Source organism: Sceloporus undulatus, chromosome 4 (genome assembly GCF_019175285.1).
Source record: "Sceloporus undulatus isolate JIND9_A2432 ecotype Alabama chromosome 4, SceUnd_v1.1, whole genome shotgun sequence".
Taxonomy (NCBI): Eukaryota; Metazoa; Chordata; class Lepidosauria; order Squamata; family Phrynosomatidae; genus Sceloporus; species Sceloporus undulatus.
In genome coordinates, this window is record NC_056525.1 from 172,946,258 (window position 1) to 172,974,025 (window position 27,768).

At 41.3% G+C, this 27,768-nt stretch overlaps 1 protein-coding gene across 1 annotated transcript in view; it reads right to left on the bottom strand.

Annotated features, from left to right (window-relative positions):
• JARID2 (jumonji and AT-rich interaction domain containing 2) overlaps window positions 1-27,768 on the bottom strand; it is a 250,999-nt gene that overhangs the window by 2,144 nt on the left and 221,087 nt on the right. The window contains exons 9-16 of the mRNA XM_042463243.1: window positions 20,767-20,859; window positions 17,985-18,103; window positions 16,452-16,522; window positions 10,257-10,371; window positions 8,026-8,131; window positions 6,240-6,422; window positions 3,882-4,012; window positions 1,363-1,543 (exon numbers count right to left, since the gene is read on the bottom strand). Of these exons, the coding sequence (XP_042319177.1) occupies window positions 1,363-1,543; window positions 3,882-4,012; window positions 6,240-6,422; window positions 8,026-8,131; window positions 10,257-10,371; window positions 16,452-16,522; window positions 17,985-18,103; window positions 20,767-20,859 (999 nt within the window). The remainder of the gene's footprint in view (window positions 1-1,362; window positions 1,544-3,881; window positions 4,013-6,239; window positions 6,423-8,025; window positions 8,132-10,256; window positions 10,372-16,451; window positions 16,523-17,984; window positions 18,104-20,766; window positions 20,860-27,768) is intronic.

Genomic DNA, 27,768 nt, shown 5'->3' on the forward strand with positions numbered 1-27,768 from the left:
AAGGTCAAGAACATTTATACTGTATTACTATTATTCTAAATAATGGCTTCACATATAAATCTCAGCACAACTATGATCACTTCTTGCTATATTGTGAATAACAGAAACCATTTTTGATTTCAAACAATTAATATATTTTTTAATCTATGGAACTATAATAGTTATTGTTGATACAGCAAAGGTAATTATCCTGATGAGATGTCTAGATTTCATTAACTACACTACAATCCACCCGTCTTTCTTTTAAGCAAAGATGAGCCACAGTTTAGCTTTTTTTTTTTCAACAGAGATGGTGGCAGCATTAAAATAACATTGTCAATGTGGCTTCAAACTGTTCATGTGGCAGATGTCATCACCTAGAATCCATGTGCATACAGCCGATTATGAATGAGAAATCTTGTTGCTGATGTAGGTCTTCAAAAAAACGTATTTGCAATTTTCAGTGCTGTGCAAAACAAGGCACTACATAAAGGGCTTATCATGTGCTGATTATTCAAAATTACTTTTGTGCATGCACCAATGCTGCCTACAACACAACAGTAAAGAGCTTTGTGATACAGTCTGTAGGGTTTTATAGTGGTGATTTAAGTAATTTTGGACTTAACCCATCCCAAATGCCATTCATCATTTGGATGCTAGAGACCTATAGTCCTTTTACAGCTAAAAATGCTGCTGCTCTCTGGACACTAGTGGGGTGGCAACTCTTTAATAGCTCATGGCTGAACTCACAGCCCCAGATCCTTTCAAACTAAATCTGAGTTCCATTATTATAGCTGTTCTTTTGGTACTGTCTCCATGAGGCATAATGGGGGTAAGGGTGGTTAAAAGGATCAGTTGTCTGTCTTATACTTTGTACCTTGTACTACAACAGGGTGTTCAAGTAATGTCACAGCTCCTCTGTGAGATATGTAATGGCCAAAAACATTTGCCAAAAATGCCAACCTTTTGCTGCAGAGTGAGGCTTCAGGGAAGGTGGTTGGGTATATTTTAGGTTAAACGATGCAATCCTTAAAGCACAGCTACCCTAAACATAGTTTAGATGCTAAAATATAACTAGTAATTCTTTGCAACAAATTCACTTTCTTGGCAGACGAGATGGTGTAAAAAGCAACTTCAAGGGAAAAAGTTAATGAAACTGAGTAACTGAGTAACTGATTATCTGATTTTCTTTTTTCCCCAATGTGTTTCTGCCCTTAACTATTCTATGGCTGCTGACCAATTCTTAATATCCCATTGACCACTTGTTTCCAGGAATTATAGAAATGCATGCACTATTTTAAACAGATGCCAGGCAGATATAGTTAGGGAGCTACTGCAGCATGTTTTTGTAGGGGCACCCTAACTTTGATGGATTTCTCTTACCATAGATAGGTAACATAGGTGCTGGCAAATCTGACACCTCCTCTCAGATGTTTCTAACTGCCATTTTCGAGGCTTCTTCTTCCAATCTACTCCCGTACTGCTGCTATCATGGCTGCCATAGCGGGCTGATGAATGGAGACCTGCATCGTATAGCTGCCGTCGTTGCCTCAACTCTGTGTCCCTGAAAACAGACAATTAATTAGAAGAAAAGCCATCTCTTAGAGAAACATTATGAAGCTGCACCCGGCAGACCTTATTTCAACACGCACTTGAGATTTTAGTAACAACTCACTCTTTGGTGTCATTCCAAGAGCATGTTTCAAAGAGGCAGTGGTTCTTTATGGCTTCTGTGTCTAATACAGTGCGCCCACGTTATACACGGGTGTGCTTTACGCGGTCTTGAGCGTATGCGCTCAAGCAACGGAGCGCGCGCGTCAGAATGTGCTGCTGCACCGCTGCACACAAGCCCCATTGTTTCCAAAGGGGCTCGAGCATAGGCGGAATTCGCCTTATATGGCGGGGCCCGGAACGGATCCCCCGCGTAAGGCAAGGGCGGACTGTAAAAATGTTTTGCGGCTGCACAGAGACTCCATTCAGAATGTTCTAGAGCTGAATAGCTTAGTACAAAACTACTACTTGTCTCAGCTACCACACCATATTCCAGCCCACCAAGCTACTGCTCCCTCAGTTTCTCTCTGTCTGCTGGCACAGTAACTCCTTCGGTTGTTCTCGTGCTTCGGCAGAGTAGTCCTTCCTTTATCTTATTCTTACTACTTATTCTTCCTTTAATAATTTATTCTAACTCCTTCTTCTCAACCACAACTTTAATAAGCACACACATCTTTTACTTTATCATACAATTCCTCCCTTCCTCTTTCCTTTCTAAGGTTACTACAGTCCTTTTCAAACTGTTTCACCTGCAACCGAATGGTTTCCCCAACAACATTAGTATACAGAACTTGAAATTCCTGTCCAAAACATTGCAGGGAACCAAATTAGAAGGAGTCTTCTATCAAGCTACTAGATCCAAGCAGATTGTCAGGCAAACATGGTGTTCAAATGGGATTTGCCAGGAAGTAAGACCACTTAGCAGGACTACTCTTCCCCACAGGATAAGCAAGCACATTCGATGCACCAGGAAAGCATCCAATAATAGTATGATCCACAGGAAACGGGAGTAAGCCTACATCGTTGGGTAGACTCCCCCTAATTGGAAGGACTGCCCAGCTATGCCATTTGCAAAGTAAAGAAAACTGCAAAATGCTGAGTGATGGCAGGAGGGATCTGTACCGATTATACTGAGCAAATGAAAATTGAGACAAGGAATTTAAAGAGGCAGCATAGTATAGCAAGCAAAACCAATACACTGACATTAAGTCACAAAACACAAGCACAAAAGATCAGGCTTCAGGAGGAGAGAGATCCTTTAGCCTTTCCTAATCTGTTGCCCTATAGATGTTTTGGGCTCAAATTCCCATTAGTCCCAGGCAGCTTGGCCAAAGGTCAGGGATGATGAGTGATGTAGTTCAAAATGTCTGGAAGACATCAGGTTAGGAAAGACAGCTCCACAGGATCTCTCTCTTTGAAGCAGTCTGAATTGTAACAAACGTGAAAACAATTCAGATGGTTGAATATAAAAATAAAAATACCAGGTCCTCTCACATCAGCAAAGCTTCCTCCCTTTAAGGAAAAATGCATATGGATGTGAAAAGTCCCCATAGAGGAGTTGGGAAATCCCAGTAGACCTCACAAGTCTGAGGGCAAAATCTCTTCTACTGTGTTTGCACTCCAAGTGGAAGACCTGTGAACACACGGTGGAAGAGACTTTGCCCCCTTACAAATTAAAATATTAGCTTGTTAAATACAATTTGTAGATTCCAGCCATCAGATTTTCTATGGATCTCTTGGATCTGCTACGGACCAGCACTACCAAGTGTCCCACACTTCAATTGTGGGTAGCGAAGCTACATGGTAAGGGAACAAAAGAGAACAGTATTATATATGAAACATGGCACCTTCTTCCTCCTTTCACCTGACTTGGGGAAGGAAATCATTAGAAATAAGTCCTTTAGTGCCACTAGAAGCGAGCAGATGCATGATTCTCTTCATGCTAGAGACAGATTAAAAGGCTTGCTTTCTGTCTTAACCAGTGATTCCAAAACCTCCCACAAAAAGAAAATAAAAACAGCCGCTCGCATAAATCATATGATGATCTAAGTAAAGTTTTTAAACTTGAGGATCAGCAGGCATTCTGGAAAATATTGTTTTCTGTCACTGAAGAAAAGTAAGAAAGGTCATCACGATGCTTGAAGTGCACAGTTCTTTCCTCTGGCATCCTGCACTGTCAACAGCAAGTCAACCCATGGAAGATTCTTTTCTCACAAGTGATTGTGTTTGAGAGGGCTGGAGGGCTTAGCACCGGTCTTGGAGTCTTCATAACATTCCCAACATTTGGCCTTAAGACTTCCTCTGGGAGAAAGCAAAATTAAAAAAAACAAACAAACAAGAAATTTGGTTACCTGAGCTCTCCCAGAAGCGCTGATAATGTACTCAGAGCAGACCCATTTTCTTTCTTTGCCTCTGCTGTAGCAATCTGATAAAGCAGCTTTTCCATTGAAAATGGCTTGGGTATATGTCGCCGCTTCATCTCCTGCATCAACAAATTTCAGAGTCTTATTTCTTTGTGACATACAATGAGGGAGACATTTTGGAAAATGTGCTGGGGTGGGAGGGATCAATATACCCTGCAAGCTCAATATCCTTGGGTAAAAGTTTTCCCAACAAAAATATTTATGATGAAATGCAAACAAAGACTTCCTGAGCACATTTTGGCTTAAGCAGGAACACAATTTGAGCTTCAGAACCCAAGACAAAGCTAGTCAAGGCACACAGAGGAATGATAGTCTTGCTTCATGTTAATCTTTCCTGGATCACGTCAAAAGGCCATCTAACAAGATAGTTCTAGTAGTTCTCAAGATGTTTCCTATCCCCAAAGGTAGCAAGTTTATTTGCCTACCCTTTTTGAAATGCCATGAAAGCTGGCAGCAACCCTTACACTGTGTGGCAGTGATTTCTTTTAAATGTTAATGCATAGGGGTACTTCCTTTTCCTTTGCTTATCTCTGAGTTTTGTATGGAGTTGGAAGAGTAAGAGAAAGAAATCTGCCACTGCTCACACTATGCTGTCTTCCCCTGCCAAAACACATGCTCCAGCCTTTCAGTGGTACTCTTATCACTTTCCTCCTTGTGTTTACTTGCTATGAAACATAAATATAATTGCATTTTTTTGTATCACAATACTGATGCTACGTTACAGTTTGGTGGCAACGACGGTGAGGATAGACAAAAGAGTCTTTTGGACCCGTAAGATGAACAATTTATCTCAGTGTTCATTTGACAGACTATAGCCACTTTTTCAAAAGGAATCTGAAAAGAGTGGTAGTCCATAAAAAGCTTCTGCAGAAATAAACGGTTTAGTCCTAAAAGAGGCTATAAGACTCTCCACCCCTTCCTCCCCCCTTTTTATACTGAATCACACTAATGTTTTTTCAAAACTGTAACTGAATGCACAAGAATGCAACAGAAGAAAAAACTTCAATTGAATGTAGAAAAATTATAGGCCACATCCCGGGCATTTTGGCAATGCAAGCAGAGTATTAAAACACCACCCCCTCTCAGTTTGTGCAGCTTAATGATCCCTTCCATGTCCCTGGCCTTTCAGTTGCCACCCAGCTAGTTCTCCTCCTTTTCTCTCGTCTGAAGTGCAAGTATCCCTATGTGTGGGTCGGGACCCCTTTGGGGGTCGAATGACCCTTTCATGGGGGTCGCCTAAGACCATTGGAAAGCACCTATTTAATTACAGTTATGAAGTAGCAATGAAAATAATTTCATGGGTTTGGGTCACCACAACATGAGGAACTGTATTAAGGGGTCACGGCATTAGGAAGGTTGGGAACCACTGATCTAAATGCTAAAAATGGAAAGCTCAACTGAGTGTCAGTGGCATCACTAGGACTGGCATCACTTGGCACGGTAACTCATGGTTCACCTCCCCCCCTCGACCTTCCATACAGAATCCTTAGCAATGGCTTTTGTACTAATGTTACTCATCAGTCATAATTTTCATATAACACTGAATGGAATGCTAATAGCTGTAACACAGCAAACTAAGCAAAATTAAAATTATACCTTTAAATTACAATATCACACACCCAGCCTAAATGTATTTACAGGTACATAGTTTTATGTAGTTAAAAGTTAAAATTTGAAAAGTTATGTTTTTAAAGAAAAAAATATTTTTAAACATTTTTTAAAATGTAAAAATTCATTCTTTTAAAACCTGGGGCCTCTCCTCTCCTCCCACTGAACCTTGCCCCATGCACCATTTCTTCAGTGTCTTAAAGGGACTCAGGCAAACAGTACAGCCCATTTCTGCCCAAAGGCCGATGTTTGTGGAAAAAGTGGTGTCACCTCCCCATGGGTGTCATCTGGTGTGGTCTGCACCCCCTCGGGGCCCCTAGTGACAACCTTGCTCAGCATCATAAGAAAAACAGCTTTGAGCCACTGCCATGGAGACTTCATTGTGGATTGTAAGACATATTCCAACTCAGCATTGAACGTCTTTCTCAGCTCTGATGATCCCTTCATAATCATTACACTGGCTTTTGAGCTGCCAGTCAGCTGAAAAAATGCTGATGGTTAGTTCTGTTGAAAAGATACTGTCTAGATGCTTTTATTTCTGAGCAAGGTATTTTGTCATATTCCAAAAATGTTTATTCCATCAAGCAGCACTGCATGCCATGCGCCTGGAAGAATTCTGCTTGCCTTTGCAAAAGGCAGCCTGTTTTGTTTTTAAGCCTACACATGTACACTCCTTACCTTGGCAGTTTTAAAACCCATGCTTGTCCACTGGGTGGTAGCAAAGTGCACAGTTTCCGAGACATTGTAGCCACAGCACACTTTAGAGACAAAAGATCCTGGAAAGCAGACAACGAACTGCCCACTCTGTTGTACAGTACGGTGCACCTTGATCCCCTCTTTGCACAACACCTCTGGGGAGATCTAGGAACAGACAAGGGAGGGAATGGAATCCAGAGTAGATACTCTTTTCACAATCTCATCTGCCTGCCCTGCTGTTTTCAACTTGATATATTGGAGAGAAAATGCAAATGTGAATACTTTAAACCAAGGTTGGCAAAGTGCTGCCGACATCCCACCCCATCCAAAGGCTAATTTTGTGGGCCTTGACTTTTCTCACCCATTATCTCCAAACTTCTCTTTTTCTGCTGAGAGAAAAAAGGACCGACTGACTCTTCTGAAAGCCACCAGATGTGGTGATTCACCTCTGAAATAGGTTGGAGTCCTTAGCCCCAATTTAACATTGAGCAAATACCAGTTTTCAAAACCAGAAGTCACTACTTCTACTTTGCAGAGGAATGTTTATTTTGGAGGCTTTTTGGCAATGAAGGCAACCTCCAGATGGTCCCAAGAAAGAAAACTGAACCCTAGCCTCAATGAAATTGCCCATCTTTACTTTAAATGATGCAACAGGAAATAACTGAAAACCCAGAACATGGTGCTAATGGCAAACTTGCTCTGAAGAAACCTGCCAATAAAATCCCTTGATAAGTTTTGCCTCAGGGTTGCCATAAGTCAGAAATGACTTGAAGGTACACAGCAACAACAAAGAAGTACCTAACACTGACTTTCTTTATCTCTAATTGAAACCAAGTGAGTGGCAGCTCTGGTATGGTGCAGAAACCTTGTGGATAAGGGAGGCAGTATGAGATGGGCATGCCAGCAGGCACTGCATAAAGTGCTTTGAACAGGGATGATTTTAACCCCCAGCAATGTTGAAGGAGGGGGGAGGGATGATTTTTCCACCTGACGATCCACCAGGAATAAACATGAATGAAATATAGGAAATTATATATGACATCTACCGTCTTATCAAATCTAAACTTATTTTCCTCTACTAACAACATGACATGTGTAACATACAGAATTATAATATTTGGCATTTTTAAAAGTGAAAGGGCAACCTTTATGTACTTAGATATTTTAGTGTGCCTTTTGACCCTCCAAAGGATAGCTTCCATAAAATAACCATATCAGAAGTAAAACCCACTTGGAGGAGTGGAACTTACTCCCCTCCTAAGTTTGCAGTGACTGACAGTCAAATGCACAAGTATATTTAGAAGAAAAATTGCAAATAAACCCAATACCCCCCCCCACGCAAGCTACTGCAGCCCATGCTACCTAAACACATTTTGTAACCATCATCATCAACAGCATGAAAACAAAGCCACTCATTTTAAAGGAAACAAAAGAAATTAAATCCAAAATCATACAAATAGTGGAGAAATATTTGAGGCCCTCAAGTCCCATCTCATCCTCTTTAAGGAACCCTAATACTTGCCATTTATTTAAAACGTATTCATTATGCAACATCTAGGTAAGCTATTAATAAAAAAGTCAGTTACTCCACTATAATATCCCCATATATTTAGACAACTGATGTCTTTATATGCATGCATACTATGCTAATAGCAGTGCCTTCGTTTTAATAGCTGCCACTGTATTTGCGTATACAACATAATATACTGTGGGGCATGAAAAACAAGTACCTTGGATTTCCCTAGAAACAAACCATAAAGCAACTCACCATGACGTTACTTTCAAGCATTTCCAGCCCTGGAGTGCCATTGGCTTGCAGCAGGGTATGTACCACTTTGTCAAGTTTTTTCTCCTCTGCAGCAGGAATGCAATACCTGTTTATTTTTTGTCACACAGAGAGGGAAACAAAAGGATTTATTTATTCTTTGCTGAACAGCATAACGGCCAATACCATGGCAGCTGCTTGAATCCATGATTCCAAAGCTGAAATCAAGCAGAAAAGGTTAAAAGCTAACTTGCCTGCTGCAATTTTGGGGAATGGTCCATCGGCTTGCAAAAAGCTATTTATTTGTATGAGATGTAGGAGTCTTGCAAAGTTTAAGACAAAACTAAATTGCACAGTAATATAGTAACAATTGCTTGTGCTGCTCTACTATCTAAAGAACCATTTTGCCATTTTAATTCCTCTAAAAAACAGAAAAAGTAGGTAATTGTATGTTAAGAATTATGCTGCCCTGCTTTTGAAAAATGGTCTTAATTTTAATCATTTTCTGCTTGAAAGCCAACTTGTCTTAAGACTAAAAGAACACCCTACCAATATGACCACTGATCATGTTGGTTAGGGGATTCTGGAAGTTGGAATCTGAATCATGGGGGATTCAGGATGCATGCTGGCAGCAAGGAGGGTGAAGTGAGGAGAAGAGAGGCTGAACCACCCAGGTGGTTGTGTAGGAAGCGAGTTAGAATCCCTGAAAAGCTTGAATGGGAGGATACAAGAAAGAGAGAGGTTCCAAGGAGTGCTTGTGAGGACAACCAAAGCAGGTGTTCTGTGGAAGGGCAGGTTTCTATGTGGGGGGGGGGGGGAGAGAAGCTCTCAGGTGTATTTGTTGGAATTCAGGCTAACAGCCTCTGCCTTTGTTTAAATTCAAGAGATTAGCTGGCAGGAAATGCTTTTATGTTAGATAAAGTTCTTCTATATATTTACATATACCAATAAAGAGTGACTGCAATCCCTGTTATCACTGTGAAGACCATATCTATTATCAACTGAGCTGCATGGCAGAGTTGGCCAGGGATCCCTGCAGGTGCAGGTGGAACCACAGAGTCCCAACCTCTGCCATTCCACATAGAACATGCCCACAAACCTGGGCTTGCTACTGAGCATGGACTCACCATCAAGTTGAGAGATGAAGCTGATCTGGGCTTTTTCATTAATAGACCACACATCCCCAGTGACAAATTGAATGTATGAATAAGGATATATGCTTTTAAAAAATTACTCATCAAATATGAAATGCCCCCCCCCAGATCAACCCAAAGCACTATTGTCAAAAACTGTCTATCTATATGACACAATTGAACAAAGATGCATACACAAGTATTGTGAATGGCTACGTACAACTATGGACCTCTGCTCCTTTTATGGCTAAGTGCAACTATGGACTGCTCCTTTCCACTGTGTGCTGCAAATAATTTGGGCCCTTTGTAGATGCTTTTAAAGAATCTCCTAGAAAGAGCTATTACCTGGACAGTCAGTGGTTCACCTCTGTCATCTTAGTTGTGAATGGATTTGCACAAACCATAGTCTCTGACTCTCCCAATTGTTATATTGCAGTAGTAACACAACAGTCCTCTAAAGTGGACTGGTAAGAGTCACTGTATGCATGTGGTGAAGAAATGTATGTGTAAGGCATGTGACAACAACAGAAAGAGCTTTTTCATGGTGTCCCAATTAGGGAATGCTCTCCCTACAGAAGCTTGCCCAGCACCCACATTACAATCTTTTTAGTGCAAGGCCCAAGTGTTTCAAAAATGACAAGTGATTGAACACTGCCTTGAAATTCTAAGTAGGTACTAAAGTGTTGTAGGTTTAAAAAAAAAAAAAGATTATAAAATGTTCTTATATGTTAACCAGGATTTTGTAGCTTTTTCAAATTTGAAGAGAGGGTGGGAAAGCACTAGCAGAGTTCATGATTTGCATTTCTGGATTTCAGTTCCCATCAGCTCCATCCAGCATGGTCAATGGTAATGGACAGTGAAACCTGTCATCAAAAACTTCTAGAGAGCCCATGCTTTTCCTCCCCTCTGGTAAGGGATGGTAGACAGGTAGTTCTGGAATCTCATTTAACTACAGAAGGAAAGTGTCAAGATAACAAGAATTAGCAAGGAGATCACACTTTGGAAAGTGGCTTTGCTTGTAAGACTCCTTCAAGCAAGACACATAGCCTCCTGAGAGCAACAGTGCTGAAGCGCTAAGAGGCAACCTTGAAGATTACTTACCAAATGCAATCAGCACCAGTGTGTAAGTAGTCAATATATGGAAGGTGATTTTGGTCCCGAGACCAGCATGAGGTAGAAAAGACCATGCCAATATTTAGCCAAGGAATTGTCACTCCTAAAGTAGTGAAAGGTTAGATTAGAAAAACAACAGTTAACGAGACACATCTTCTGGTTGTTGTTTTTTTTTTTAAATAACAATAATTTTTAAAAAGTATGTTGAAAATCATATGTCATTTGGGTTGGCAGTTGACAATTTAAATTACCAGAAATAAAATGAGAATGGCTCCATTTAACAGAATTAGCACATCCATGATCTAATTAGTTATATGCATTCCTTGACAACTGTTCATAACCTTTCACTGCATCAATAAGCTGAGAAGTCAGCACATACATAAATATGGATTTTCTTTCTTTTCAGACACTGAATAGCATCCTGTTTGTGACATAAGCAGGTGTGAGTTAACCCTATATCTCTATGTCTATTTTTGGTTGCGCAGATGTTATTCCCATCTTCCTGCCACAGCTGCCCTGGGCTCATTCCTGGAGAACTTGGATCTGGCCATAGTGATACAAGTCTTGGTTACATCCTGTTTGGATTATTATAATGAGCTCTATGTAAAGCTGCCTTTGAAAAGTGCTTAGAAACTTCAATTAGTCTAAAGAACTGCAGCCAGATTCCTAACTGGAATTGGCTGTAGGGAACATACAACAGTTTGTTGCAACAGCTCTACTGGCTGCTGGTCTATTTCCGGGCACAATTCAAAGTGTTGGGGATGACCAATAATGCCCTATACAGTTTAGGACCAGGTTGTTTGAAGGACCGTATTTCCCTTTATGAGTACATTAGAGCTCTGAAATCATGTGAAGAGGCCCTTGTTTGGTGGGAACAAGAGAGAAGGCCTCAATGGCTGTGCCCAGTCTTTGGAATGCCCTCCATAGGGAAATCAGGATGAATCATTCTTTGCTTTCCTTCAAATGGAAACATAGCCAAGCAGTCCCTTCCACTCTCCTCCAAGCAAGGAATAGTTGTGGGTGTTTACAGCAGCTCTTTGGTAGAGTAGGTCTGGGATGATGGTAAATGGTCCAGTGTAGCGTACACCCACATACTACACTACGCTGAGCTATACAGGACTGTGTGAGTGCATCCACTGAACACAAGCATTGAATCACAAACTTCAGTTGGGGCAGATAATGTTTTCACCCTTCCCCATAAAGCTAAAAATGTCATGCATATTTACGCGATTATCATCTGTATTCACAGTACAGGTTGAGTCCTTATCCGGAATGCTTGGTACCACAAGTGTTTGGGATTTTGGGGGGGGGGGGGGGGAATTAGATTGTGGAAAACCTGTATTTTCACATACATACATAATGAGATAGATATCTTGGAGATGGGACCCAAGTCTAAAGACAAAATTCATTTATGTTTCATATACACTGTATACACAGAGACGAAGGTAATTATATACAATATTTTAATAATTTTGTGCATGGAACAATATTTGTGTACACCAAACCATCAGAAAGCAAACATGTCATTCTCTTACCACCTATGTGGACAATTTTGGATTTTGAAGTTCTGGATAAGGGTGACTCAGTCAGTATTTATTTATAGTGTTTTAAAAACTAATTTGACTAGGACTGATAGTGAGAAAAAAGTAATGAGTGGCCAAAAGTAGCCCTACTGCATCCAACTTTCAGCTTTGAGGGGGAAGACTGTCTGTGCCCACGGTGATGCAGAAATGATTGAAGAGCCTTCATAGGGAACAGCAAGCTGGACTTTCTTCTGGCTTCACTGACCAGGCAGAATGTAATGGCAACCTTTTAGTTTTCAGTCAGTGGATCCAATAGAAAATGGGTATTTAAAAGCAGTATATGCTCATGTGGGTGGGCTGGTGACTCACAGAACATGTTATAGCACAGTGCAACTGCAGATGCCTCAGCTGAGATATACTTATTGAACTTCTAGTGCTGGACAAAGATAGTTGCCCTGTGGCTGCCCTGCGAAAATCCTCATGAGGTGCCAGAGAGTGGAAGACTGCAGATGATCCTGCACTCCCACTACACTGAACTATGATGCCCAACAGGATAGGCTTGGCAAAAGAGCTGTAAGCCAGGGAAGTTTACTTTGTACCCAATTGATGGTGAAAGATACCTGCCAACCCTGATGCCCTGCTTGTAGGAGCCTGTCAGATCTAGGGAAGACAGCTGATTGCTCCATATACACATTGAACATTCTGCACACATCCAACGTATGTCATACCCTCTTCCTGGATTGAGATGGGTTTCAACAAAAACTGGGGGCTTTCTGTGGAACAGGAAGTTCATGTTGGGCACAAAAGATGGGCAAATGTAAACAGTATGAATGACAAGGTCCAAGCTTCTCCCACTCTTAGCTGAGTTCACAGACACCAAAAAAAGACCATGTCATGACCTGATTCAGGAAGAGAGAAAGGGTGGATGCGTGAGTACTTGCAGCCCTAAGGTGAGATCTCAAGAGGGATAATGGCATATTACTAGAAGAGTTAGAACGGGTGCATCTCATAGGAAGCATTTCAGCTGGGGAAGATGACTACCAGACCCAGAATAGTGTCTTGAGGTGCCACCTGAAGTTTAAGGGTGTTGGAAGCCAATCTTCAGCCAAAGCCATCCTCTGTAGGGATCCCACACTTCGGGTGACGTAGGGATGAGACACTTTTCTCCTGGCCTACCAGCAATATGCTAAAAAGGTAAGCTGATAGATACAAAGTCTGTAGATATCTGTAAATGAGGGTGAATATTTTGACCTAGTACTGACAAATTCCAGAAGTGTCAGACTTTAGTTCCAAAATGGTTGGGAGTTATATTTTTCTTCCAATAGATGGCAGTGTTGACTAACTTGATCAGCAGACAATTCCCTATAACTGGGCACTATGTGAGCAGCTCTCAGTGGAGGAACCAAGGACGTAGCCGGGGGGGGGGGGGGTGGGGGGGGGGGACCCCCCCCCCCCATCAGGCCCTGGGGGCATTCAAGCTCCTTCCTCCCCCCTCCCCTCCATTAAAACCACAGCGAGGGAACAGAGGAAAGACAAAACAAAAGTTCCTCTTTTCCCTCTCCTCCGTGGCTTTAATGGAGGGAGGAGGACGGAGGGAAGAGCGGGGAGGGGGCGAGAGACAGAGAGAGAGAGAGAGAGAGAGAGAGAGAGAGAGAGTCCCTATGACTCACTTTCGTTTCCTTCAGAGTCCGGCTTCCACTCCTCCTCCTCCTCCCCCCCCTTCCTCCCTCAGGGAGAACTGAAGAAAAGAAGGAAAAGGTGACTTCTAACTTTTAGCTGTTATATCCATGTACAATATAGTAGTATAATAATAATAATATCCCTTACCCAAAATGCTGAGGATTAGATGTATTTTGGAGTTTGGAGTTTTTCAGAGTTTGGTATATTTATATACAGTATGTCTAATGGGATATCCTGGGAGATGGGATCCATGTATGTCTCATATGCATCTCATAGACATAGACTGAAGGTAATTTAATGCACAATATTTTTAAAATACTGTAATGTTGTGCTTCTGCACACTGAGCTTCAGTAAAACCCTGAGACCACTATGCCTTGTATAATTCAATAATTCAGTAATTGATCTAAACCTTCAGGATTTCCAAGTTTCCTTGAGTTGGGGGTCAGACCAGATGCTCTCAGGGTCAGTTTGGGGTTTTGGAAGTCCAGAGAAAGGAGACTCAGGCTCCACTCTGGACATTTCTCCTGAGAATGGACTCATCTTTTCAAAAACAGTCATTTCTGGATTTTTGCAACAACAAAAAAGAGGTGGGTCTGTGATGCAAAAAGGCAAGAGGCTTCCTTCCAGCCTTGTTTTTTCTCTTTTTAAAAGACAAATAGAATAAAACACAATTAGCTGGCCCTTTTTCAGCATGTCAGTGGGGATGCTTTGATGGAGAGTTCCTGCATGGCAGAATGGGGTTGGACTGGATGGCCCTGACAAAGAAGACTAAATGTCTCACAAAACTACAATACCCAGATATTGTTGTTGTTGTTATTTTCTTATATCCCGCCTTTCTCCCAATATACAGACTCAAGGTGGTGATTTTCCATAGCATTAATCTATAGTATATCTTTCTACAATGTAGATGGACACCTCCATTACATAATTTGTTGCGGATGCTTTGACTGGGAGTTCCTGCATGGCAGAATGGGGTTGGACTGGATCAGGGCCCTTCTTGGGGTCTCTTCCAACTCTATGATTCCATGATTCTGTAGCACTCTGAGCCTACTGTGATTTTAATAGTTTTTAAAGGTATAAAGTTATAAAGTCTTATAATGCAAGCCATGCACTGATGGACTATTGCACTATAATTTTGTATTGATTGATTTTATACCCTGCCTTTCTCCCAAAATAGGATTCTCTTAAAGGGGTTTGTTTAATATAAAAAGAAAGGAACGTATAATGGCTTGGAATTAAAAATTATGGTAGATAGATAGATAGATAGATAGATAGATAGATAGATAGATAGGTCTTGGAATTAAAAAGTGTGTGTGTGTGTCTATCTCAAAATTAAAAAGCCCTCTTGGAAGTGGGAATGAAATGTGTGGATGCAGCCTGGGTTCGTAGCTTAACTCAGATGTTGGAATACAGTGTCTCAAAGCATGAGCAGAGTGTCTCTGAGCATGAACAGAGTGGCTGCCGCTCATTGCTTGAGCAGCTGCACTTTGCTTTATCGAGCTGAATTTATCTGATGTAAACACCTTCAGAGGAAGGACTCAGTTTGCATCTGCACTGAAAAAATAATCCAGTTTGATGCCACTTTAACTGCACTTGGCTCCATGTTGTGAAATGCTGGGATTTGTAGTTTGTTGTGGCACCTGACAGATGACTCAACTACAGTTCCCAAGATTCCATTGCACGAAGCCATAACGGAAGTTAAAGTGGTGCCATCAAGGTGTTGAGGGTGAACGCTTGACACTCTTTTTGTGTCTTGGGGGGGGGCTCTTAGCCTCTCAAAATGGTGGCACTTAGTCTTGACCCCCCCCTTCCCAAAATCCTGGCTACGTCCTTGGAGGAACCCAGGGTTCTTCATCAAGAGAAACAACAACAACAAAAAAGACATTTGGAGCTGCTTCTGAAATGGATATGCTGACTGTTCAAATACCAGGTTCTGCTTGTCACTCACAGGTCCCTCCTCTCCTCCCCAAAAAATGAACAGGGCAATCAGTGGCGATGGTGCAGGCTGGTTATCAGGCTAGCAGAGCACTGTGATCTACCCCAAGCAACAGAGAGATCTCTTCTGTACTCTTACTGAAAGACGGAATATAAGAAGACAGCCCAAGAGTCAATGTCTGGGGCCATCATCAACAGATCATCTGGCTCAGATATGAAGCCTTGCCACACAGCAGATTCCCCCACTGCCCTTCAAATAAGCACAAAGCTCTAACTAGATAATGAATTATTGCAGGGAATAAAGAAGGGGGCCTGGGGGGGTGTTTTTAAAGAGAAAAAAGGGCCAAAGACAAAACCTAGACCCTATGCTACTTGCAAAGGCATAATGAAGACCAGAGGGGCTTCTTTCTGCTTAAGTTTCTGCCAAAAGTCTTCCCTGGCCCTGCCTTCTCAGTCACAGAAAAAATAACGCCTTTCTGCCGAGTCCACTGATCAAGAACGACAGAAAGTTCTGCACATTTATTGGCCTAGCAGTGTGCCCTTGGGATGACAAATATTGAAGTTACACATGCTGATCATTCACCATACTGACACTAAACATTAACATGAGCATAATGAATTATGATGAACAAACATGTTACAACTGGGAGAAATGAGTGCCCTGACACACATGGTCTGGGCTACAGGCATTACAATCTCCCTTGCTCTCACCTTTCTCCCCTCCCCACTTTTTTGCCATGCAAGAGGCAGAGTGGAATTCCTCTGTGTGTATTATTATGTACAAAACACATCTTTCCCAGCCTCAGTAGGTAGCACACCCACCTGTGCCGAACAGATTGAGGGGTCAATGGCCAGCAGAGTCACAAACAGGATGATAAATACTGCCATAATCTGAAGCTTAACTGAATATTAATTCTTTTTTAAACAGCGGGTATATATGCCTAGCTCCAGGGAAGTGGCAAAAAACATGATTTATTCAACACTCTTTCTGAATTCCACAACGGAGGATGTCTCATTAAATGTGGAGAAAATAAATGTTCTCACCAGGCACAGCACCAAGATGTCGCAGGATGGATCCTGTGTTATTAGGAAGGACTGTTAGGTTCCATCCATGCCTGTTTAAATTAAGAGATACAGATCATGAGGAGGAAAAAATAAAGCTACATTTATTTACCTATTTGTTAAGAACTCTAGACTGCTAAGGAGGATGTGAACTGCTGTACTCAAAGGAGGGGAAGGGCTGGCAGAGTCTCCTGAGGAATTATTTAATGCTAATACCCTAAAAGCACCAAATCCCATCGGATCTTGGAAGCTAAGCAGAGTCAGCTCTGGTTAATACTTAGATGGAAGACTACCAGCGAATACCAAGAGCTGTAGTCTATATTTCAGAGGAAGGAACTGACAAAACCACCTCTGATTATTCTTTGTCTAAGAAAACCCTATGAAAATTTATAGGGTCATGATAAGTTGACAGGCAACATGAAGGCAAGTGCATACTCATTCACACACACACTTTCCCCAGAATTTCCAAGTTTTGGTTCCCACTCCTCTCTTTTCTTAATTTGTGCAAAAAGAAATACTTTACACAATTGTTCAATAATCCCACCCCACCTTCCTGTGTTCTAGAAATCTTCCAAAAGCACTGAGATGATGAAACTTGCCTTTTCTTCTTTAATGGTATTAAAATATTGTAATTAACATGATTAATTAAGATTGTGAGAACCTTCAATTACTCATCCCTGCTGCTTCTGCTTCACAGTGACAATATGATGATAGTCTGTTCCACATCTCCCAATCTGATGGGATCTCTTAACAAAGTAAAAAGGAGAGGTTTGGCAGGGACCAATGGCTGCCTTTTCACAAAGTCATGGCTTCCACATTTAAGCAGTTAATGTGGTTCCTAGGCATCTGTCTGCACCCACATTAGATTATAGTTAAATCACTAAACACATACTCCCCCCAGCAGAACGGGCAAAGGCAAACTAGAAGGCAGAAAGTTAAACTGAACCAATGATGTAGCTTAACCCAATGAATAAGAGATTGCACTATCCACAATGTTTGTCCTGCTTATCATACAGAAACAACCAGTTAGGAGAACTGTTCATACAAGTGACTCCTTATAAAACAAAGCAATAAACAAGAATTCGATTGAAAGTGACAGGAGATGCAGACAGGGAAACAGACTCCTGTAGCAACTGGCCACACTTCCTTTAAAAAACTCCTTTTCACATGAAGTACTCAAAAAACAGTACATCTGCAACTCCTAGCACCCCACACCACAGTCTATGCTAGCTAGGACTACTGGGAGTTGTAGCCTGGCTGCATCTGGAGGGCCACTTGATTTTCATCCCTCAGAATGTACAGATCTAAAAAACACATGCAAGATGTTTTTAAAAGGCACAGCTTTAGTGCATCAATGTCCAACTGTATAACTGCAGAATGAGTTCCAGCACTTACACAAAATGTGTTTGCATCCTGGAGTTCAAAATGCACTGCAAATAATGTGAACCAATATCATACTGTGTGAAAGCAGATTAAAAAATTTGAAGAACTCCAATTAATACTACCAAGTCTTACCTTGAGAATGGTTCTGATTTTCCCACAGGAAAGCCACTTCCGTGGGTGTTGGTATCAACTTTCCCACAGTGCACTGCTACATGGCAATCCTTCTGTTCCACTAACCTCCAGTATTCTTGCTATAACAACAAATAAAGTTTTCACAGATATATAAGTGAGTGTTGATCTTCTCAATGTTTCCTCCAGCCATTATCCTTAAGAAAGATTTTAAACAAGTTCTCTCTTTTTCTGAATTTAGGTAGAAATGCACCAATGAGTTCACTGAGCAAAATCTGAGGGAAAAGCTTGTTTCATGGTTCTCTTCTTGTAACTTAGCTCTTCTGAAATGCCGCAACCACTGTTTAGAATTTGCTGAGAGTTAGCTACAAAACTCTAGTGTTTATACGGTCCTTGTTGTTTTTGTGTGTCTTCAAGTTGTTTCCAACTTATGGCGACCCTAAGGTGAGCCTGTCACGGGATTTTCTAGAGCTGAGAGTGTGTGACTCAACCAAGGTCACCCAGTGGGTTTCTATGACTGAGCGAGAATAGAACCCTAATCTCCAGAATCATAGGCCTGTTACAGACTGCCAAAATAAAGCTGCCTCGGGTCTCTTTGGAGGTATGCTATTTAAATGATGCATGCATCCTAAGAATCCGGAAGCTGCACCAAAAGCTGCACTCCAGTGCTTAGGAATGGAGTGTGGCTTTGGTGTGACCTCCAGACTCTTTGGACCCATGCATCATTTAAATAGCATACCACTAAAGAGACACGAAGCAGCTTTATTTTGGCAGTCTGTAACAGGCCATAGTCTTAACACTCAAACCACAACAGTATGATGGCTCTCTGATACTATCATTATCACTTCTGAATAAAGAGTTTGTTTATCAGAGACTTTTTTTCTTTTTCAGCCACGATCCAAACATCCTTGAGCCCATGAGCAAGATATCAACCAAACCTCTTTAGAGTCATCCATCAGCTCAAAGGCAACAACTCACAATATAGACTTACAAGTAATTCTGCTGGCTGACTAAAAGAATAAATGATGAACAACTACTGTTGAGGAGCAGTAGGAGACAGCCCTATCGTTTGGCAGACACTAAAACTAACCAATCTAATTTATAAAAGGTGGTTGGGAAATAAATACTACATTTGAGGTTAATAAAACTGGAATTGAGGGGAAGGCAGAATTAGATTGTGCTATACAAATCAACCAATAGAAGAGCGCCCTGGCTTCAACATCTGAATTTCTTTAGAGTTAAAACAGCATTTGCTTTCAGCCAAAATTGATGTTTTGGGTGTGGCAGATCACAGACCTCTTTAAAATGGAATTATTTACTTCAGCTAAACACTGGTGATATACAGTAATACAGACAATGCTTTCCTGTGGAATATCATGTGAGCATATTCAGTGGTTAGCCCTTCTGGGTTGGATGTACCATGAAACCCACTGAGTGACCTTGGGCAAGTCGCATGCTCTCAGCCTCAGCAGAAGGCAAAAGCAAACCTCCTCTGAACAAATTGTGCCAAGAAAATCCCATGATAATTTTTGCCCTGAAGTTGCCATAAGTCGGAAACAACTTGAAGGCATACAACCACAACAAACTATAATGTATCGATTTTGTCTTTCTAATTTGTAAACACAAATATTCTTCTAAATTATATCCCTGGGATGTGGAATATAACTAATGGTCAATGTGGTTGGATCCTATATGTTTTTATGGTTGCTAAAACAACTGAACCCTTATATGCCAAGGTTGGGAAAATATTCACTATCTTTTGTTCAGTACCAGCATGGCATAGTGCTTTGAACATTGGAGTATGGAGACCAGGATTCGATTTCCACTCAGCCATAAAGCCCACTGGGTAACCTTCAGCAAGTTACATGCTCTCAGCCTCAGGGAAAGGCAATGGTAAACCTTCTCTGAACAAATCTTGACAAGAAAATCCCATGATAGGTTTGCCTTAGGGCCACTGTAAGTTGACACATGACACACACCTTGTGTGTGTGATATGAAGACATCATCATCATCATCATCATCATCATTATTATTATTATTATTATTATTATTATAAAGCATCATCATTAGGCAAACTGATGCAGCCACCTCTGGCAGCAGAGGTGAGTCATGAGGAGACTGGCATGGTGTTGCGCCACACAGTTGCTTGTGTCACAATGACTGCCCTGCAACCTCTAAACTAGCCTCAAGCACAGAGGATGCTGTTTCAGTGCTATGGATGATGCTAGATGCAACTGCCAGTCCCACTGGCTCCTGCACAAGAAATCAAACGCAGGGCACCATCTTGTCCTCCACCATAGCCACATGTAATACCGGGTTGGCCCAGGGAGGAGCATTCATGCTTGATAATGGGCTGATGAGTTACTACAATTCTTCCTAATTTTGGCCACAATCCTACTGGCCCACATAATTATGCTGGAACAGCAGCAGAAAAGATATGACTACAGGCACTGAGACATTGAAGTGGAAGAGGAGTGAAAATGGTCTCCATCAGGAGCTTTGCTGGCTCCTCAGCAACTCGGGAGATGGAAAGGCAGCTTCCTTTCCTGATGGATCCAATTTTCAATGTGCTTTTCCTGCTGTTGCTACTACACATCACTTGAGAAACTGCTTATTCTTGTGGAATGGTCAGTTATTCTGGACCATGGGAAAGGCAAAGGCAGGGCTGCATCCAGAGCATTCAGGTCCCACTGCACTACCTGGGGAGTAGTGGAACTTCTAAAGTGTGGTGATGGTGGGGAAGAACCAAGTTAAAAGTGTTCCTTAAGGTTAGGAGATTTCCCACCTCTATTTCAGCTGCCGTAGGCTCCTTGCTGAAGCACATATTCATGATGTTTCTTGCCGTTCGGTAAAAGGTTGTTAAAGAAACAGACCTTCCCTGTAAATCAAAGCCACAAAAATGTGAAAATATGTATTTTCCTATATTTTACTTAACTGATAACAAAATGGAGTACTTGAAATACAGAAATAAAGTAGAGGGCTTCTGTATCAGCACATTTCCAGTGGCTCCGCTCATTGGCTGCAGCATGGACAGTTGCCAGATTGTGTGGCTATGCAGAACGGCCCTGTGGCTTGTGGAAACTTGACTGAATGACAGTATCACAAGCTCAGATTCATCACTGTGCTGCAAAAAGACTCTAAAGCAGGGGTAGGCAACCTGCGGCCCGCGGGCCGGATGTGGCCCGGCGAGGCCTTGGGACCGGCCCCAGCCCGGTCCTGCCGCCGATTGCCGCCGGGGCCTTTGGCCTCTCGTGTGCAGGGGCAATTGTCTATAGAAGCCTCAGAAACATGCATTTATATTAACATTTTTTAAAAAAATCAGCAAATTTTTTCGCGTGTCCTCCACTTTTTTAAAAAAAGTGACCACCATTTGAAAATTTTGTCCTACATTTGTCCTGGTTTATTTATTTATTTAATTTTTTATTTTTTGGCTTTGGCCCCCCAGTTGTCTGAGGGACAGCAACCTGGCCCCCGGATCAAAAAGGATGCCTACCCCTGCTCTAAAGGATCTCGCTCAGATACAAATCACTCTCCCTCTTTAGAAAATGCCTGAAAACCTACACTGTGGGACTAGTAGGCAGGCATGTTTCTTCTCAGGCCTCATTCTGCTGACAGAATCAATTCTGTCAAATCAGTTCACAGTACTACTGGATTCTGCTCAATTACTGTTTTTAAAGTGATCAGAGAATGTTCTCCAGCTAACTGAAATGTCAACATATAGGGCCGGAACAGTTAGCCCAGAAAAGCCCGTTTCTGGGCATCATCAGCGCACAGCGTTTAGACACCTCATGTCTTGATGACGGAAGGAAGCTGGCTTGAAGGTCCCCGGCTACCCAGATATGGACGGTTTCATGACACTCCAGCAGTGCGGCGTTTACTGCCATGGAGCCACAGCAGGGCCAGCAAAGCCAGCTTTCCCCTGGCCAAAAAAGAAGTTGATCTTGTATTCAAGGCAGATTGGGGTCGCAGCACATGTTTACCACAGTCCCAATCCATCTTCAGAAGGGGCAGCTTCAAGCCCTCCCTTCCATCCCGCCTGTTCCCTCCCCCTAATACCTGTAATAAAAAGAACAATCATAATGCGTGCTCACAAATATATTCACAAGATTCAGTTACAGAAAAAAATAACACATATGGGGATATTAGATGAATGGATAAATTACCCTTCATCAGATGAATTTTGAAATCAGCAAGAAAATGTCACCAGCACTATCAGCAAAGGAGAATGTTTAAGCACATAAAGAAATTAAAATATTAGATATAGAGCAGGATCCTGCACGGTATATACACTATTGTAACCCCCAATTACATGGGCAGATCTGCTTCCAAGTACACAGCGAGAGAAGGCATCGTGTATCTCCATACTTAATGACCCTTGCCTCAGCTGCACAACAACAGCCAAGGGTTTCTTGGTTATAACACCATTCCTGGCTGACTTCACACACCTGGGCAAGAAGATGCAAGAGCAGATGAAATGTACCAAGTACAAGGGATGGAGATCTGGGCTGTACATCAGTGTGCTTATTAGATCTAGGCCTCAGTCAAGGCAATCACATAATTCAATACATTACTAAAATGTAACCATTCACAACAACACACACATCATAATCATCATCAACAACATTAACAACAACAATAGCAATAAATCCAAAAGAGGGATTATGATAAACATTTCCACCTCATGAACCTGGAATACATCAAGCTTACCCAGCTGTGCCTTTTCTCCTTTCTTTAGCTGATGTTGAAAAGTGGGCTATCAAATGGGTCACAGTTCTTATTTAATCTTGTCCTCAATGGGAAAGGATACCTTTGACACACTGAGATACTACCATTGGAAAAAATGGCCAACTGCTGTGAGGTCTATTGCATTTTGGGACTTTATGAGAAAGAAAAAAAAACTGTACAAAAATAACTTCTTGATTTTGCAGTGCAGAAAATAGTGTTTTGCATTTATACTGTGTCTTGTGCAAAATCTTGATTTTTTAAAAAAAAAGTAAATAAAAAGTCCTCAAAATATTAAATAAAATTATTGATAAAATTATTAATAATTAATTGCTAGAAGAAAAAATAGGGGAAGGGGATATTATTGTTTTTGCTTTATTTATTAAATAAATTTTAAAACATATCAAACTTAATCTTTTTTTAAAAAGCCTGGAAAATATGCCAAAACTCTCATGAGCTCAGCCAGCACAGAGAACACCTTTGAAATCCTTAATTTTTGATGCAAGAATAAAATGAGTTATAATTTCTATCCTTGCTTTCAAGTAGATTGTCCACTTAGGTACAATATTACGCATCATTTTCAGTGATGGCGAAGACTGATTTAAGCCATAATTGAATACACACACCACCACCACCACAGTGCTGCAACTATAGGTTTACTAATCTCTTAAAAAATAACACATGAATGCAAGCTATTTGGCCTAAATCCAATATCCCACAATGCTGGGAATCTGAAAATTTTTTCATGTGCTGCGGCTGCATTAATTCCCTCCTTTCAGGTCCACTGACAAAAACAGTTCCATCAGGGCCTCTGACTTGATTTTAACATACACATTTTCTAATTTTCCTCTGAAATTATTAAAAACAATGTGTTTTTTTTAGCACCAGCTATTTTCGAGATTCTGGTAAGTGACTATAGAGGCAACCAAGGTGCTTTCCATTGTAATGAAGCTTTCCCCCAATTTTCAACACTACACAAGATTCTGGTCCCTAACACATTGCTTGGTCTATACAGTGGATGAAAAATAGGCTCTGTATGGATAAAGGAAGCTATAATTCAAGCTATAGGCAAGCCAGTCCTCAATATTTTTCTCCTTGTAGAAACCATGCAAATTGAATAAATAGCAAAGGCAACAGAATGATTTCCCTAATCAAATAGCAACCTTGGCCCTATAATTTTACACAAACTGTGTAGCTGATCCTTAAAAAAAGAATGCAAGACAATTAAGCTATTACAAAACATTAAAACTGCCCATCAAGGAAAGAAGGCCAAGACACTCTTAAATGTCAGAGTTGCAGGCTCATAAATAAAACAAGCAATTTCCTTCCCCTTTTACTGCCATGCGAACCATTTATTGGCTAACAAAACAAAACAAAAACCATTGAAAAGTGTTATTCCAACAGTCATCAAACCAGCATATATAATTCAGGGATTACAAAGACTGCTAACTAATGTGGAGAACAAATTGTGTGACTTTTTAGCACTTATGTCTCCCTCTGCCTTTATTTTGCCTAGGCAGAAATTAGACCCAAAAACAGATTACTTTCAGAAATACACAATTCTGCCTCAGGTGGAACCCTTCACAACACTCAAAGAAGTAGGCATAAATGATGTGTTGTATTAGAAATTATGTTTTTGTTTTTCCTTTTATAAAACACTATATTGAAGAGGATTTGTCTTATAATATGTTTTAACTTATTGATAACTGCGCGTCCCCCATTGGAAACAACTAACACATACAAAACACCAAATACTTTGATTAGTTAAAGAGGAAGGGTGGGAGAGCTATTTTTAATAGGCATCACTTCAGTGCTAAATTGTTGCTTTTGCTCTGTCTGAAAACACTGGTGCTGAAAGTTCAAGAGATCCCTAGCTAAGGAGGGAAAAAACAACAACACTGGACAGTCACCTGTCAACAAATCACCATGTTTCTGTCCCTGGATCAAATTTAGCACTGTGAGGAATAATATTTGACCCATCTCAACTGCAAACCTAGAGGCAAATGGTGTGTGGGGAGGAAGTGACAACTCCATTAAGATGGGCTGTTAGAAAAATGTTTCCATGGAGAAGGTCTGTGATGTTGGCTCAATTATCTCTGTTCTTGTGCAGAACCATAGTAAAACTACTTGTTGATCATGACTCTACTAGGCTGAGGCTCAGAAATCTCCTCCCAGTTTGGATGTCACCCTTCACCCACTTGATAACCATGAAGTAACCTCCAGAAATCTATATGATTGTGACATGGAATGATTGTATCCTGAGCACAGTTAAATGGTGAAGCTCAAGACCACCATAGGAATCACAAAGCTAGAAGCATCCATAGGCAATTCCTAATTTAAGTATGAAAATGTAAAGGAGGAGAGAAAGGATGTAGGAGTGAGCTTATAAACTGTACCTCTGAAGCCACAGAGAGCTTCCTGGTAAATACATATGTAATCAAAGCTTGGAAAAGTTACATTCTGAACTGCAACTCTCAGAGTCACTCAGCCAGCCATATTTTGTATTATCTTGTGATGCGTAGAGTTTGTTTGTTTGTTTGTTTTGTTTTACCAATGAAGTCATGCCATGGCTAGATCGTTTTTGCTAATTTCTGTTTTATTGTAAGTCACTTTGGGTCCCATGGCAGGAGAAAGGCAGGGTGCAAATTCAAAAATGAAGCAAGCAAGCAAGCTCTTCTATATGCATGGTATAATTAATTAACTCCCCTTGATAAACAAGTTTAGCAGAAGAAAATGCAGAGGCTTTAATAGCAATAATGTGGCCAACCAGCTTTTTCTTTTACCTCCAAGAGAACTGATAGACTGATTCCTGCTGTAGCATTAGTTAACTTCTATGTATTTTTGCTTACAGTGCGAACATTTACAGCTAAAGTTATAAATAACATGCTTTTTCAAAAAGAAACAGCAGTTCAAGACATCTAAGGAGGTGGAATAGAAAGTACACAGTCAAAACTGGCTGCAGACGTCTTCAGGGATGAGTGGGATGGGGAACCGGTACAAGTGAAATTTCATGGTGCACCACCGAAGGCAACAGAACAATCAAGAACTGCTATTCTGTCAGAAACAGGTTTTACAAACTAAAGGAGTCAAGGTTAACAAATATGTACAAAAAAAGTTATGCTTACCATCCACAGTATCAAAACCCTTACACATTACCCTCCTTTCTAGGATGCTTTCAAATAAAGCCTTTAATTTGCATCCTGCCTCATCATTCATGGATTTTTACATGAGAATCCAGCCATTAGTGTCTTTCACCTTTAACCCTCCCATGTTACCTTATGGGTTTTCCCATCCTTCTTTCTTTCTTTTGGAGAGATCCAACACTCACACAATTGTTTTTTTTTAATTTGCTGAGCTTGGAGACTTTTGTGTGGAAGCACCTTTATGCCCACAATTGTTTTTACACTGTCTCAGAGAGTATTAAAGGTGGCATATAATTATCAAGTTGAAGATCTAGATGACAAGGAAGATAAAGCAGCAAGAAGCATTGGCTCTGGTTTGGTGAGAATGGTCTTATTTGTAATCATTCCAGCCATTCCCCATATTAATCCATGTACATTCAGCCCTCCACATTTGCGGCTTTGACACTTGCAGTTTTGATTATTCACGAGGCCAAGGCCACTGTGCACATGCATGCATGCACTCCTCATCCTCCTTCCTCCCAGGCTTTTCCTCTGGCAGGGAAGCCCAGTAGGGAGAAGCTGGGAAGGGTGCGTGCATGAACCCCGCCCTTTTCCTGGTCCAATTGCTGCCTTCCCCAGGCACCGATCCAACCGGTAAAGGGTCTGGGAGGGATAGGTCCCTCCCCACTCCCAGCTCTTTTCCTGATGGATTGGTGACTGGCCAAGGCAAGCACCCACCTGCCCAGGAAAGGGGCCGGGAGCCAGTTAAAGGGATGGGAGGGTAGAGAAAAAAAGAGGAACAAGACCTCTTCCCCCACTCACCCCTCCCTTTAATTGGCTTCCATGGGGGGGATTATTCATGATTTTTCCACATTTGCGGGGGTTTTACGCCCCTAACCCCCACAAATGTGGGAGGCCGAGTGTACTCTAGTTCAGTCACAGGTTATTGTCACATCACAGATGATCTGCTGATGGCCTCGCTTGGCACATACTACTTCCTGGACTGAATTACTATACTGTGTCCAGGTTTTAACATGAAGAAAATACTTGAAAACAAGGCAATTTCTTTTACTGACTAATAAATTGAAACAAGAGATATCACTTAAAGAACAGATATATTCAAAACAGCAATAGTGTGCATATATTAATTTGTAATTTATTTCACCCTATCCCTAAAAGCTAAATCATGAGACACTAAGTGGTGGTTGAATACATTCACTTGAGGGCTGCGTTCTTACAATTTTTAAAAACAAGTCACCACAACCCACTGTTGCAAGCCCTGGAAAACATACTGTTTGACTTGATAATTACCAGGCAACTGTATGAACTGCTGTGGTGAGACAGCTCTGGATGCGAGAAAGCCAAGATAATTCCTAAATTCAGAAATGAAACTGTCTGGGTGGCCTCTGCAAGCCACACTCCCAGGGCCTAACCTCTCTAGCAAGGCTGTAGTGAGGATAACTATGTAAATTAACCTCCCACTCCACCTCATACATTCCCTGCACCTCTGTAGGAAAAGGTCAGAATACAAATATGACTAATAAGTAAATAAATAAGATTTGGCATGGGGTGGTGGTGTTTACAGGCTTTAGTTCTTGAAGACGGACAACCTCTGCAGAAGGACATGTCACCACAATTTTAGGCAGAACAATCTTCCCAAGAGAACCCAATTTTCATTTCACAGTAATGAGAGAAAGAGCAGAGATGGAAAAGTAGTGCATGCTGGACACAGGCAACGGCACAATAAAATCCCGTATCCACCCTCCACCCCAGCATTTCAGTTTCTCTCACAAAATCCAACCTTGGTAACAATTACACAGCATGCAGTAGTGCCAGTTCCTGCTTAATAGCAGGGAGGCTGCCAAATCAAATTGAGAGTAGGAGTCAACATTCCTTTGCAAATGGATGTGCTCAGTGTCAGGAGAAATAAGCCTTCCAAACCA